This window comes from Tamandua tetradactyla, chromosome 9 (assembly GCF_023851605.1).
Source record: "Tamandua tetradactyla isolate mTamTet1 chromosome 9, mTamTet1.pri, whole genome shotgun sequence".
In the NCBI taxonomy this organism is placed as follows: Eukaryota; Metazoa; Chordata; class Mammalia; order Pilosa; family Myrmecophagidae; genus Tamandua; species Tamandua tetradactyla.
Window position 1 is genome coordinate 39,382,560 of NC_135335.1, and position 14,272 is coordinate 39,396,831.

Below are 14,272 nucleotides of genomic sequence, written 5' to 3' on the forward strand. Positions count from 1 at the left end.
TTGTAATTTTTTTTAATTAATAAAAAATTTAAAAAAATAGAAATAAAAATAAACCAGAAACAAAAGGAAAAAAAGAAAAGAACACCAGCAGTGCATAACCGGACAGTCAAGGGGGAAGGGCATTCCAGTCCGGCAATGTGGAATGACAAGGGTGGACAACAAAGATAGGGACAGAAAAGGGGTTGCTGGTTTTGGCATCTTGGAGGTCACTGGTAACCTTGACTAGAGTGGTTTCCCAGGGGAGTGGAGAAGGGCAGGGAACCTGAGTGGCATGAGTTGAGGAGTGAACGCCAGGTAAGGAAGTAGAACAGTGAGTGTAGACAATTCTGCCAAGAAGTTTGACAGCGAAGAGTGGAAAATGGGGAGACAGTTGAAGATGGCCATGGGGTCATGTTTTCTCTGTTTATTTTTAAAGGTTGGGAGAAAACAGTATAAGAAGTCAGGCTGAGCCACCACCCCCCACCCCACCCCCAGGACCCTTTCTGGGCCTTTCCAGCCCCTACCAACCTTGACAGCTCTCTCCACGTGGATCTTGGCATTTCTGAGCCCGCCCATGTGGTGAGACACCTTGGAAAATCCTCTCCAGAGGCCAAGGGAACCTACAGAGAAATTGGGGGGTGGAGGGTAGAGAGAGGAAGGTGGCTAGGCCTTAGCTGGCATTTCCTTTGACCTCTGATGCCCATGCCTTCTCTTCTTCCATCCTTTATTTGTCCAACCTGTCTCTTTTCTCCCCACTCGCATTCCTTTCACCCCAATATCTTGTCGTCCTTCGTTGTGGCCAGTGGCCAGTGTCTCCTGCTCTCTCCCGGTGGGCCGGCCCTCTGGGCCTCACCTTCCTGCCGCGGGGACTCATCCAGGGCCCCGGTGTGTGGGGAGCCCGGGAGGAGGGGATCCACGGTGTCCCAGCGGTTCGCAGAGGCTGGGCTGTCCGCGCGGCGTTTGCCACCTGTACTGGCCCTGTCGGGCCGGGCAGAGGCGGGACCCGGCCATGGCAGCGTCCCCGGCAGCCGGAACCCGGAGCGGCACGCCCAGGGCCACAAGACGGGGAAACTGGTGCGTGTCTCAGGCGGCTGTGGCTTCCACACCGGGTCGCTTCCCTGGCGGTACCATGGAGCCGAGCAACGGCTCTCGGCTCCCAGCTCCCCCGCGTCCAGGAGCAGCGCGGCGCTGGGGCCCTGCATGCACCCCTCGCCGCGCGCGCTCCCAGGGCCGCTGCGCCCGCCAGCTCTCCGCGCGCCCGCCTCTCCCGGAAGGGCCCGGCAGAAGCCCGAGGTGGACCCTCCGTTCCGAGACCCCGCCCTCTGTTTGCTGTCGCCTAAGCAACCATTCCCCGGGCACAATCAGTCCGCAGAAGGCGAGTTCCGGGCAGACTTGGGCTGTCAAGCGATGGCTCCCTCCAGCGAGCCGGGCTCACGGTCGCACCTGCTCCAGTCCCTTTATGAGCAGGACAGGGAGCATGTAGGTGCAGAGGGCTGGGCTGCCACTTACTACCAGTGTCACAGTTCCTTTGCAAGCACTACCAGTGTGCCAAGAGCCATGCGGGCTTTAGTCATTTCACAGTACTTAACAGAGAAACCTGTGCTAGTCACTGGGCTAGGCCCTGGGGATGCTCGGAATAAGCAGAAGTAGGTCCCTAACCTCTGGGGCTTGCTGCCCAGTGGGAGAATCAAACAAAGCAAGTAAACTAAGAAACAGAACAGCTGCAGGTATGACAAGGACAATGAACAAGCAATGAGCTGAAATCACCAGGCGGGCACACTTTACATAATGTGGTCAAAGGTGACATTTCAGCTGAAGCCTACAGAGTGCGAAGAATTCGGCCAGGGGAAGAGAGAAGGAACAGCATTCCAGACAGAGGGAAACAAGTCTCAGCAACAGCCCTGAGGGTAAGAACCTGTGGTCAGTGTGGCTAGAGCCTGGTGAGGTAGGACCAGATCCAGCAGGGCCTAGAGGATGGGGCTTGGGGATAGCTCTGACAGCCAGGGCAGTATGTGGGAGAAACACTGACTAAGTACGAACTCCACCTTCCCACCCCCATGATGCGGAAATAGAAAAATATCATCGTTTGTCAACGTGGAATAAACAGATCAAAACCCAGTTGTGCACAGTCCCTAAGCCAAGACTTTTTCTTTTGGAGGAAACAGCAAAATATTAGTCTCAATTTACAAGTGACAAAAACAGGCCTCCAAGATGTTAAATAATTTGCCCCAAATCACACAGCAGAGCAGCACTGGACCCTAGGTTTGACTCCAAAGCCCCCACTCTTATGCTGGACAGTTATTCAGAAAGGGTGTCTGTTGGTCAGGGAAGGACCAAACAGGGCAGTTTGAGGGGCACACGCCAGCAGTACCCATTCAAAGCAGAGTCCAAGGAACAGAATACACTGCACCCTGGCCCAAGAACCCAGTATTGTCAGTCACTGGGTAGATATGTCCCTACAGTGGAGGTGGGCCCACCTAGCTGGCAAGATTAACCCTGCCAATGAGTTCACTCTTGCTAGCCGCACCCCACCCCTCAACAGCTGCTGGCTGGGCTTCCCAAGAGACAGGGCCACCGGACAGAATGGGCTGATGAGCAATCACCCAGCTTGCAACTTGGAATTGAGACTTCGACCCTGGAGAAAGGATTAGTGACACAGGGGTTCTGGCCAGCTCACCCGGGCACTGCTGTTTTGTGGGGGCTGTTGAGTGACCAGAGGCCATACCCTAGTGAACATCCAGCTTCTCTGTGAGCATCCTGTAGAGCCACAAGTCATGTGCCTCAAAGGAGGGCACGTACCTCTGCAAGGCTAGAGGGGCAGGTCATGTCACAGAGATAATGTCACAAAGGGGATGGGAGCTGTCCAAGCTGCTGCCCCCACCCCCTTGCCCCACCTCCCTTTAACATAACCTTGTCATCCCCTTCAAGAGACAGACCCCTTTGGCCATCTGGGGAAAACCATTCTGAAAGCTCAAGTTTTTGAAGCTTTTCCTGAGAATATCACTACAGCCTTCCACCAGAGCATGTGAAGCCCTTCAGGGCCCCTGCCTGTTCCCACCCCCAGCTCTATGAACCTCCAAGGCTCCTCAAGGCAGGGATGAGGTCCTCCACCTTGTCCAGCATGGGTTATCCTCAGACGCTGAGCTGGTAGAAAGAACATCTATTTACTAAGTGCTTGCGTGCCATATTGTTTACATTTATTGGCTCCATTTTTAGATGAAGAAATTAAAGCACAGAATATAATTTTCTCACATTCTGCAACAAGAGTCTGGACTCAAACAGGTCTAACACAATGATGGAAATATTCTCTAAATGTGCTGCCTGATAGGGCAGCCCTTAACCATTGTGGCTCTTGAAATGTGGCTAGTGGAACCAAGAGTTTAAAACTTGTATAGCCACACTGGGCTAGTGGCTACAGTATTGGACAGCAGAGGTAGAGGTAAAAGTATTGGATTTGAACTCTTCCTTCCTGCTCAATGGCTGGAAGATTTGGGACAAGGCACTACATCTCACAAAACCTGTTTTTTATCCATGAAAAGGAACACTGTTTCTTTGAGGTTGCCTTTTAGCTCAAATGAGGTAATTATGTGAAAAGCATTAAAAGCTCTGTAAAAAGAGAGCAGTTTAAGGAATGAATGGTGCCTAGATTGCAACGAGGGTCTCTGAGATGGGGGTCTTGGCAGGGATGCCAGGAACCAATCAAGAGATGGTCTCTGATAGGGTCCCTGGGCCCAAGTACTAGCCACATGATCTTGGGCAAGAAAAAGCCCCACCTCCCCTCTGTTTACATATAAACACAGAGAACAGACCTCATGCAGCCCCAAAGGGGCAAGAAGAGATTTTAATTAGGGGACGGAGGATCCACCAGAATAAGAAAAGGTACAGCGAGAGAGCGGGAGCAGAGGAACCAGAGCAGGTGGGAAGGTACAGCCCAGGCGTCAGGACTCACCTCTCCACCGCTAGGACAGGCACTGCACTGACAGACAAGGCGAAACAGCTGCCCCTCACAGTCGGGAGGGTATAAAATGGCCCCTATAGCAAGAGGCTGCCTGGCTTTCAGGCCTCAGCTCCTAGGTATGGCTAGTGCCCACCAATTCAGCCTCCATCCCCAGCAAGTGCTGGGTGGCCATGTTCAGGCAGCGTTCAGGAAGCTGCAGAGTTCCTGCTGCTTCTACTGGGCCCAAGGAGACTTGGGGATAAGGGGGCAAGGGAGAGGAACTGGTGTCTGAAACCTCCCTCCCCACCTGGGGTGGCATTGGGGAGGAACAGTAGTCGCCTTCTGGCTCCAGGCCCGCCCAGACCCACAGCGACCAATAAGGTACAATCACTGGGACTAGTCACAGCCATTGGAGGTGGAGGTTGTTTGTTTAAAAAAAAAGAGAGAGAGAGACAAAAGATTACAGTCTCCTACAAGCACAGAGTTTAAGTTTCAAGACGTTAAAAAAAAAATCTGTCCCGGCCCAGGGGCCTGAACATCAGAAGCCAGCCTGACCAGGCACATGTGGCCTTGGGGCAGGTCCACTGCTGCTTTCTTGCCCAGCTAGCAAGCACACCACCCCCCTCCCGCACCTAATGCCCACCCCAACCCAGCTCCCTTCTGCCGCTGCTGCTGCTGCTGCTGCTGCTGCTGCTGCTGCTGCTGCCGCCGCCCCGCCGTGGTCACTGCCTCTCTGGGAAATAATTCCAGGACACCTTCGCAGAGTCATGGGGGAGTCTTGGGGGGAAGGCCACGAGATCCAGCCAGATGGTTTAAAACTGTTGAGAGAACCAGGAGGCAGTGAATGGTGGTTGTTATGGTCCCTGGGCGTGCCTGCTCTGGAGAGACGGGCTAATCTGAGAGCCGCCACTAAAATTTCTTAAGGGGTGAAGTTGGGTCCCAGGATACCCACGGATGTGCTTTCTAATTCAATCAGCATTTAGCAGGGATTTACAGGGTGCTAAATCTAGCAACAGCCAAGACAGAAAAACCAAGGGCTGTGTGGGCTTCTGCATGGCTCCCTTGGCCTTGATCCCTTGGCCTTAGCCTGGAGGCAGCTAAAAAGCCATGTCATGGGACCTTGTGAACTGAGGTTGCCTTCTTTAGGAATGGGGAGCTCACATGCAAGGGGAGAGGGGACTTGGGGTCTGGTACTGTGTTAAGTTCAGGTTGATTCCCCAACCAGAACATGCTCTTGGAATGTTTTTTATCCTCAAGTATTATCCCCCAAGGTGTCTAAAACAATACTGGGCAAAAAGGTGAAAATAGGTCAGAAGTTGTAAATCCATGAACCTAAGCCACAGGTGACAACTGCTTGGCCCATAGTGTTTAAAAGCACACAAACTACTTTCCAAGGTTTAAAATATGGGAGATGCCGATTCCAGATTTGGAGATCCTTTTGAAAAGTTGGAAGATGTAGCCATAATGTGCTGGAGATGTGTGGCAGAGGTCCCCTTCAGCCATGGCATAGTTCACTTCACCTAACCTGCTTCACTCATGTGCAACACCTGCCTGACCCCTCTAGAAGCTGCAATGCCATTTTCGATCTTCTAGTCAGAAATCTGAGTCTTCCTCCACTTACTAGCTGAGGGACCTTGGGCAGGTGACTTCCTAGAGTCCCAGTACATTCATCTGTAAAATGGGAATAACACCTGACTCAAAGATTGTTTGAGGTGTTAAATGAGACTTGTCTTTTTGTTTGTTTTTGCTGCAGCAACTCTACAGAAATGCAACTATCAAATACTCAATGGATGCTGAATGAATGAGCAAATATTAAATCTGGACCGAGCATTTTTCCTTAAAGTTGAATTTAGAGGTCTCCAAGAACCCTTTGGTGCTACAATACTGGGAAAGCTTACTGTGTACCAGGTGCTATGCTTTATGCATTACCTTGTTTAATGCTCAATCACTCTGAAAGATAAATATCATCTTCATTTTATAGCTGAGCAAATAGAGGCTTAACTGAGATGCCAAGTTAACAGGCCTGAGCAGCAGCAGAGCCAGGACGCTCACTCAGTAGTCTGACTTCCATGTAATCTTTATCACACTGCCCTGAGCACACAGTACAGCTAGTCTCCACTGGCTGCCCTCAGTTTAATTAAACCCCAGGGGAAGTGGGTGTAATTTCCATTTTTAGGAATGTGAGCTCCCTTCTGGCCTGGGTCTATAAACTCTGGTAGGAGTAAACACTAAACCAACCTCTGAGTGGAACATGTCAACAAACCAAAGATTGTTTGGAAGAAGAAGCAAAAAAAAAAAAAAAACACATAAGGCATGACATGGATATTTAAACAAGTACAATTACGTCTTCAGTTCATCAATATAAACAATTTCTTCTCTTCAGAAGACTGCACTCTTTCAGTTAGAAAGGCACAATTTAAGGATGTAGAGGATGTAAACCATCAAAGTGGTGGAAACAGCTTGAAGAAATCATGACCTTATGCCTGAGAAAGAGACACTGAAGGAAATTTAAGTCTGTTTAAGTGGAATTACATCGTGGTGAACTGTCCCATATTCCTAGAATATTCACATGCGGATTTAACTTGCCTCATTGGGTTCTGAACTAGATACAGGTAAGGACTTTGTGCACATTCTGAGATGTGGAAATGAGCCACACGGAGAGGTGTTCTCCGGACACTCAGATATAGCAAATGCCCTCCACTTCACAGAGATGAACCCCAGGTCTTTCAACCCACAAGCACTTGGGCTGATCTGCCACACACCAGAGGTCCTGGAAGCCTCAGGAAAAATTAATACATGGTTGGCACCACTTTCCCACCCAAAGAGATGCTAGATTCTCAACACAACCCATGGCTGCTTCCACCCCTGCAAGGACACAGGAAAGGCCCCGACTTACATTCTTGAGAAATTCCTCTGCCACGATGCGTGCGCGAGCGTTGACTGAGAGCTTCATCTCACTGATCTCCTTGTCAATCTCCTCCATGAAGTGGATCACAAAGTCCACCAACTTGTGCTTGTACATCTGCTCTGTGTGGAAGTTGGTGATCAAAAAACTGATGTCATACCCCTAGGGAGAGAAGACAGGAGGAGGAAGAAAAGAAACAGGAGAGAATTAGTGTTCTAGGGGTACTCAGCAGGCCAGGTCCTCTACTTTTATTCATGCACATGCTTCCGGCTGGCTGTCATCTTCTCCTAAGCTACACAGCCTTTCAGCCAGCAGCCCACCTGCTCTGGTAGGGTGTCTATGCTAGAGCCAAGTAACTGAACTCTATCGCAGATTCTGTGTACGTGAGATGTCTCCAGACAACTCTCTGTAGCACAAACAGTTGTATTCAGAACAGCCAAGGGATAGTGAAGGGACCTGAAAACTTATCACAGAAAAATCTAATCAAACAGTTGGGAATATTTAGTCTGAAGAAAAGATGACATGGGAGAGGGATGGGGCTGCAGTCTTTAATCGAGGACTGTGTACGGAATAGCAATTTTATTTATTCTGGGTGGCTCCAGAAGTTAGATCTAGGACAAGTAGAGAGGTTTTGGCCCATAAGGAAAAACGTGGCCACAGGTCTGATGTGTCTGATGCTGGCACGTGCTGCTCTGCATGATAGCTGCTCAGTCACTGGGGATATTTTAAGGTGACCTGGGAGGGAATCTGTGGGGAGGATTCAAGTACAAAGCCAGATAACAATTGATAAATGCTATCTGTGGGACCGAGAGACTATGATTTAGTTGGTGACAGGGCTTAGAAAGCATTCCTAATTCCCTGTGTTCTTTCTCCTACTAGACGACAGGCTATGGGAAGATGCACAATGCCTCCTATCCTGTTGGACCGACAGACTGGTTAAGGCAAACCCAGCTTCTTCTAAGTTTCGGATCCACTTCCTCCCACTCCACCTGAGCTGAAGGTCAACACTCAGCTCAGGCAGTGGGGTGCTCCACAAGTAGAGGAACAGTGGTCCCCAGTCTAGAAACAACTTGTATCTCAGAACAGTGAGGTGGCATATATATATCAATAGCAGTGGACTGAGAAACCATGACTGGTCAGTGGGAGAATCCTGGAATTATGAACACATGGATAACAGGTCACAGGGAGCCAGCAATCAACTCATGACAAAGGTCCCCGTCCCACAGGTCTCACCTCTACTGGTTTCCTTCTAAGTATAAAGAAGTTCTCTGCTCGCATCATCATGAAGCGCATGAACTTGTGGCATAAAATCTTCTCGATCTCATCAGCCTGGTGAGAGCAAAGGAGAAACGGTTTCCCTAAAATTGATACCATAGGCCAATAAAAACCCATAGATTGGTCTTCTAATCCTTTTTTCCTACAGGCTTGGTGGAGGCAGTGGGTTTGATGTTGGGAGTAATAGATGCCCAAACTTCGAACCACCCAAGACGCGGTTGCCAACTATGAGGAAGATCTCCATAAGGGCCTCTAATTTTAACAGGCCGATATCATGACCTCATTTTTACCCATTCCAGAGAGGTCATTTGGGCTCCTTCCAGACTCTATGTCTATACTCAGAGCAGCCAAGCTGCCTTTCTCAGTTCACTAGTGTTGCACTTCCCAACAATAGGAGACAGAGTCCACCTTGGGGTATGAGAGATCAGCTTAGGTGGTCTCCGAGAGAGTACACAGAACGGCAAACAATCTCCCAAGTTTCTCCCTCCACAACTCCCTTTCAATACTGTTAAAGGAAGAATGTGGTAGCTGAGTGCTGGTATGTTCTAACATCTCCAAATACTTATTAATTGCCCTTTTTAACACAGAGTAGGCCCTCCAGTTTGAACTTTCTGTGAGTAACAGTATCTATTCTGAACTTGATGTTTTCTTTTCACTTTTTTTATTTTTGGAGTTGCCCTCTATTTGTAACAAATGTTCCTTTTATGTATTATGTAGCAAGTCTTTCCATTTATGGTAGTGATAAAATGTTCCTCCAAACAAATTTAAATAAAAGAAAGTAAGCCAATTCAAAGAAGTCTATTAAATAATCAACCATCCAAGTGGTACATAAATCTGGCAAAATACATAAGGTTTGAGGGAATGACAGATATTTGTGAAATGTTGCCCAAGAAAACATTAAAAATGGCACTCCAATCAAATTTTTCACTCTAAACTGCAGTTTCAGGAGAATGGCTATCAAATTGGTACTGGTGCTGCTTATTTTTCTAAACCGGACTTATTTCTCATTCTTTAGGAAAAGTTTTGTGACCTGACACCCCATTGGCCAATGGACCTGGCTGCTGTCTGGGGCCCTTCCTGCCTTTTAATCCACAGTAGGACCAATTAGATAGCTTTTTTTTTTTTTCCAATTCATCTGACCTGCTGATTTTGGCAAATCATTTCCTGAGCACAGTTAAGGGAAGAAAGCCTAAGTTTCCTGCACCCTGAATCTGGCGCAGTGGTCTCACATATGGGGGTCCCTAGCTTGGAAGAAATCTCCTAATTCTGGGTCTCCTGGGGAGGTAGGGGCTCCAAGGTGAGCTCACCTGTTTCACAGCAATGCTGACCCGGACAGAGTTGATGGAGCCCTCAATCAGAACCTTTTCCTTCTCATTCCTGCTGATGGTCACAGGTTGTAACAAGAGCTCTTTGCTACTCCTGAAAACACAATGTCACAGAGGCCTTTGTACTATATAGAGATACGGAACAGTCAGGCAGACACCACAGCAGGTGCTGGAATCACCGTGTGAGGATACTCACAAGCAGGGATGACGCAAGATGGGGACTAGCAACCATACTCTCCAGCAGAAACAGCACAGGCTCTGAAGCCAGGACAAAAAGGTTGTGAAATCCAGCCACCTCTGTTACTTTTCTTGGGCAAGTTTACCCTGCTGTAATCTTAATGGCCTTATCTGTAAAAAGCCGTGTTTCCAGGGTCACGTGTCTGATAGCATGCCTGGTACATGGCAGGAGCTTTAGAAATGACAGCTCGTATTTTAATAACTACAAGCCAAGCCCATATACACCATTTAGGAAATGAAAAGAACCTGTCTTTAGTGATAGGGACAAGCTGAAATGGACTGATCATCAATCCAGAATGGGTCACTATTCACCAGTGAGCCCTCTCTTACTTCAAGTCCCAATTCAATGCCTTTATTTGTAATAGTAGTTAACTATATGGTGGTGTCTGCAAGCTGTTCTCAGTATTTCAAAATGCCTTGTAGAAATCATCCATGTCTAGTACTATAACACTGCACATCCTAGCTAATGCATTTTTTTAAATATTTAAATCATATCAACATAGTGTGGTAATATTGGCTATCTTAGTTCCAGATTAAACTTCAGTTTTATTCACATGCCATACAGTTCATTCAACATGTCAGAGTAACTTTTAAGGAGAAAAGAGAATCAACTATGAAATGTAAACTAGACAAGAGAATCATTCGAAATATGCAGTATCTGGAGTAGGGGGTGAGAGACAATAAATAAATAGGGTCCAAGCTAGTGAGAATAAAAATCCTGTCCTCAAATTAAAGATGTATGGAGATGGCATTTCAGATAACTAAATCTTCCACTTCCTGTGAGTGTTTCAATAATGCCATGGGAGATACTTCACAAATGGCCCAAACTGTGAGAGGTCACACCTTGTATAGCTTCTCCCCTGGGTTTTATCCTGCCAATCCACTGATCTTATTTCCTGACTTTCCAATTGGGAACCATTGTTCATCTGGCAGCAAGACAAAATATGTGAACCATATTCCATCCTGATAATGCCAGGACAAAAGTTCAAGGCACCCTCTAGACAACTGCCATTCCTGTGTGCTGCATCCCTCACCTACAACCCGACCTTTTCCTTCCCTACCTGACTTCCACCTCTGGCTTGTTGTGTCGTTCCACAACCTGAGAGGAGAAGTTCTCCAGGCAGAGGGCAGCCTGCAGCGTGGCCCGCACGGCACTCAGGTAGGGGCGGAGAGTGGCAGTCTGTAGGAGAAAATCCAAGGAATAAGGATGATTAGGATCCACCCTCAGCAGCCTGCCCTGCCTCACCCACTAGCCACAAATCCCAGCTCACACTAGAGCCAGGCAGTACCAAAGGCGGCTGTGCATGAAGGGGTTCCTGGCTCTCAGACACCATAGTAAACAGAACAGACCAGGCCCTCAAGGCATTTTTTCAGTGATTCTCAAAGGGGAATGATTCTGTACACAAGGAGACATGTGGTAATGTTAAGACACTCTGATTATCATGACAGGGGAGGAGGGGTTGGGGGTGTGGTGCTGCTAGCATGAAGTAGTGGTAGAGGCCAGGAATGCTGCTAAACAACTATCATGCTCAGGACAGCCTTCCACAGCAAGGATTACCCATCCCAAAATGTCACTAGTACTGAGACTGAGAAATTCTGGTTGATAGACATACAGGTGAGTGACTAACCTCAATCTGACTACGGAGCCAACAAATGTATAGGTGCTGGGAATTCAAAGATGATTAAGACCACCTCTATCCTCAAATAGCCCAACCAGCTTGGGGAGATAAAGAAATAACTGTGGTAAAAATAATGAAATATTAAAAAGATTTATAATCTATACTTGCAGAAGAAACTAGTTTTGCCTAAAAGACAGATAGGATTAGGAGGATTTGTAAGTTAAAATAAGAACATGCCTAGTAGTGGCAGCAGCTTTTTTACTGGCCTATCTTCAATTTCTTACATTAGCCAAATTCTTTCTCATCTCAGGATTTCATATGTGCATCTATCTGCAAGCTTTTCTTCTCTAAATCATCCTTCACAACTCAGCTTAGTCAAGGAAAGCTACTCCCTCACAGAGCCTTCCTTAACTTCTCCCTTCAGTAGGATATTCCTGTATTCTTTCTCATTTCTCAGGTTTTTCCCCTGTCACAGCATTTATTAGTTTGCAGTGACACATCGATCATACCTTCTGTCAAGTGAGTTCTGGTTCACTGGACTATAAGCCTCATGAGGGAGCCTAAGGCTATTTTATTCAAAGCTATATAAACTGCACCTAGCTTAGTACCCAAAATATATACTTATTTTCTAGAGTGTGTGAGTGAAAGAAAAAATACAAAAGGGCATTAAGAGTTCCAGAAGTGGTAATGAGTACACCCTTGCTATATATATGGGAAGCATTTTAGAATTGCAGATGAAGCTGCAATAGGAGACTAGGGCAAGTTCGTGGGGAATACTGAATATCACACTAATGGGTTTAGGTTTTCTCTTTGGGTGGTAAAGAACTTTTGGGGCTTTCTGGAGAGGAAATTACATAAGCACAGCTGCATGGTGGCTCTGTGGAGAACTGATTGGAGAGGGAAGTGAGACATAAGGCAGATAGGTTATTCAAGAAGTGCTGATGAGAGCCTGGATAGGGGCAGTGGAGAGGAAGAGCAAAATGTATTATTACAGAGATTAGATGACATTAGATACAGAGCATACTGGAAGATGGAGAGCATAATGGAATAGAAAAACAACTCCTAACAGAGTGACCCAACCAAACGATGGAATATTATTCTGTAATAAAAGGGAACTAGCTGATACACAAAACATGAATGAATCTCAAATATGTAATGGTAAGCCAACAAAGCCAGATTAAAAAGGCTACACAAGATGAACAGGTAGTTCAGTGGTATAATTCTTCTCTGTTAAGTGGAAGACCTGGGTTAGGTTCCCTGCCCATGCACTAAAAAAAAAAACCCCACAAAAAAAGACGTTGTGAAAAAAATTCTCTATGATATATGTATCACATATCTGCTGTGCATATAGATACAGAAATAAATGTAGAGAGACACATTCTTTTAAAAAAGGCTACACACCAAAGAATTCTATTTACATGACAATCTGGATAAGACAAAACCATAGTAACAAAATAATTCAGTGATTGCCTGGGTTACTGAGGAAGAGGAATGAACAGATAGCAAAGGGGCTTACGGGAACTTTTCAGGGTGATGGAAATGTTCTATATCTTGACTGCGGTAGTGATACATGACTACAAGTTTGACAAAATTCAAAGGCAGTAAACCTGAATGATAATGTAGAACAGGTGAATTTTAGATGACCCTTTTGCAAATAAAAAACGTAAAAACCAGAAATACTACAATCTTTAGTAATATCGCAATACACCTGATTTTTAAGTCAAGAGGTATGGTCTCAAAACAACTTTCCAGGTTTCTAGCTGAAGTTGGAGGACACAAAGCTAGCCGGTATAGGGAAATACACGAGGTAGGGCAAGCTTAGGAAGCAAGATGAATTTTGATCTGGAGGTCTGATTTCAAGGTGTCCTCGACATCCAGGTGAACCTTGAAACAGAGCCCAGAAGGAGGGAGATTTATGAATACCAATAATATACTAGACCATCAAAGCTACAAGACAAGATAGGTACCGCCACGGTGAGTATAAAGAGAAGGAGGTGAACCAAAGTCACAACTCCCAGGAACGTCCACATTTACTAAACGGGGAAAATTTACAGAAAAGGAGGGATCAACAGTATCAGATCCCACAGTAAGGCTAACACAGTTCTGACGAGGGCAGGGCTCGGGTAGAGGCAACAAAGATTTTTCAATGGGGTAGAAGCATGGCTGGTGGTACCAAGAAAAGTGGGAAAAGAAAGCGTGGACGCTTCCCTTAGGAACCTGTGGGGTCACGCAAGCCGGCGAGAAAGGAGGTGTGTATCTATTGAACTTCTACTCTTGGTGGGCAGATGGTTCTACTACATGCCTCGGCAGCTCTACTACGGGCTATGAGGCCTACTATGTGCCCTCGAGGTGCTACCACAGGGCTAGGAAGCCCCACATCCAGCTTCCTCCATGCCCCAGGAGTATTCACTATCTATTCTGAGTCGGACCATGAAACCGCAAGGCCTTCTTTTCAGGGCGTCCCGTCGCTCACCCCCTCCAGACTTCGGCCTCCGCCCCTCCCTCTTTCTCTCAGCCTCATCGTGCCCATACACCCCCCGGCCTCCCTCGGCTCCGAGCTTCTCCGCGGCAGTCTCATCTCCCCCAGACCCAGAGCCTTGAAGCAGAACGGCGGGGGTTCCTGGCCCAAGGCCAGGGTCTCTCACCATTGCGGGTGCTGGCTGGGCCGGAAAGCGGAAGCGCGGAAGTGGCCGGCTGCGCGACGCCTGCCCTTTCGCTAGCAGCGCAGCCGCAGTCTCCGCCCAGACTTCCGGACGGCACCATCTGTGTCCCACATGGGGGAGGGAGAGCCTAGGAACATTTGAACTATCGATAATTTTTCCCGCTAGGATTATCTAGGTGGTTTTAGACTGTGGAAGCTAAAAATTGTTACTCAACTTTTCCCAGTATCTATGCAGCTTTCGGTCGTGCCTTTGGCCTCTTTGTCGCCTAAGCTACCGCCTTCCCCCATGGTCATGCAATGGTACAGCTCGGCCTCAGGTTTGACACCATATTA

The 14,272-nt window shown here is 47.4% G+C and overlaps 2 protein-coding genes and 1 long non-coding RNA gene across 13 annotated transcripts in view; 1 reads left to right on the plus strand and 2 right to left on the minus strand.

Moving 5' to 3' along the window:
• Positions 1-2,806, minus strand: part of TTLL3 (tubulin tyrosine ligase like 3) — a 31,626-nt gene extending 28,820 nt beyond the window's left edge. For 4 of the 11 annotated variants that reach the window (XR_013157786.1, XM_077116607.1, XM_077116606.1 and 1 more), the window contains exons 1-2: positions 833-1,224; positions 508-599 (exon numbers count right to left, since the gene is read on the minus strand). Coding sequence is in view for 8 of the 11 variants with exons in the window: in XM_077116607.1 (XP_076972722.1) it covers positions 508-599; positions 833-1,181 (441 nt within the window). In the remaining 3 variants the exon portion in view is untranslated. Of the gene's footprint in view, positions 1-507; positions 600-832; positions 1,229-2,656 lie in introns of those variants that run through there. The other 7 variants (XR_013157787.1, XM_077116608.1, XM_077116604.1 and 4 more) reach the window with 4 other exon arrangements.
• LOC143647028 (uncharacterized) lies at positions 1,284-8,221 on the plus strand. Its single transcript, XR_013157789.1, has 2 exons — positions 1,284-1,886; positions 7,701-8,221. It is a non-coding gene; the product is annotated as an uncharacterized LOC143647028 (long non-coding RNA).
• Positions 3,790-14,052, minus strand: ARPC4 (actin related protein 2/3 complex subunit 4). The gene is made up of 6 exons (XM_077116614.1): positions 13,923-14,052; positions 10,720-10,838; positions 9,404-9,515; positions 8,055-8,150; positions 6,813-6,983; positions 3,790-4,734 (listed from the first exon to the last, which is right to left on the minus strand). Exons 1-6 carry the CDS (start codon positions 13,923-13,925, stop codon positions 4,729-4,731), a joined length of 507 nt encoding a protein of 168 aa, XP_076972729.1. The 5' UTR covers positions 13,926-14,052; the 3' UTR covers positions 3,790-4,728.
• Between the last annotated feature and the right edge of the window lie 220 nt (positions 14,053-14,272).

What these genes read in the sequence shown, in the direction of transcription:
- ARPC4 (XM_077116614.1), bottom strand. An exon ending in TCAGCATTGCTGTGAAACAG is followed by an intron (nt 8,151 to 9,403) that starts GTGAGCTCACCT and finishes TGCTCTCACCAG; the next exon opens with GCTGATGAGATCGAGAAGAT. An exon ending in TTAGAAGGAAACCAGTAGAG is followed by an intron (nt 6,984 to 8,054) that starts GTGAGACCTGTG and finishes TTCTCTCCCTAG; the next exon opens with GGGTATGACATCAGTTTTTT.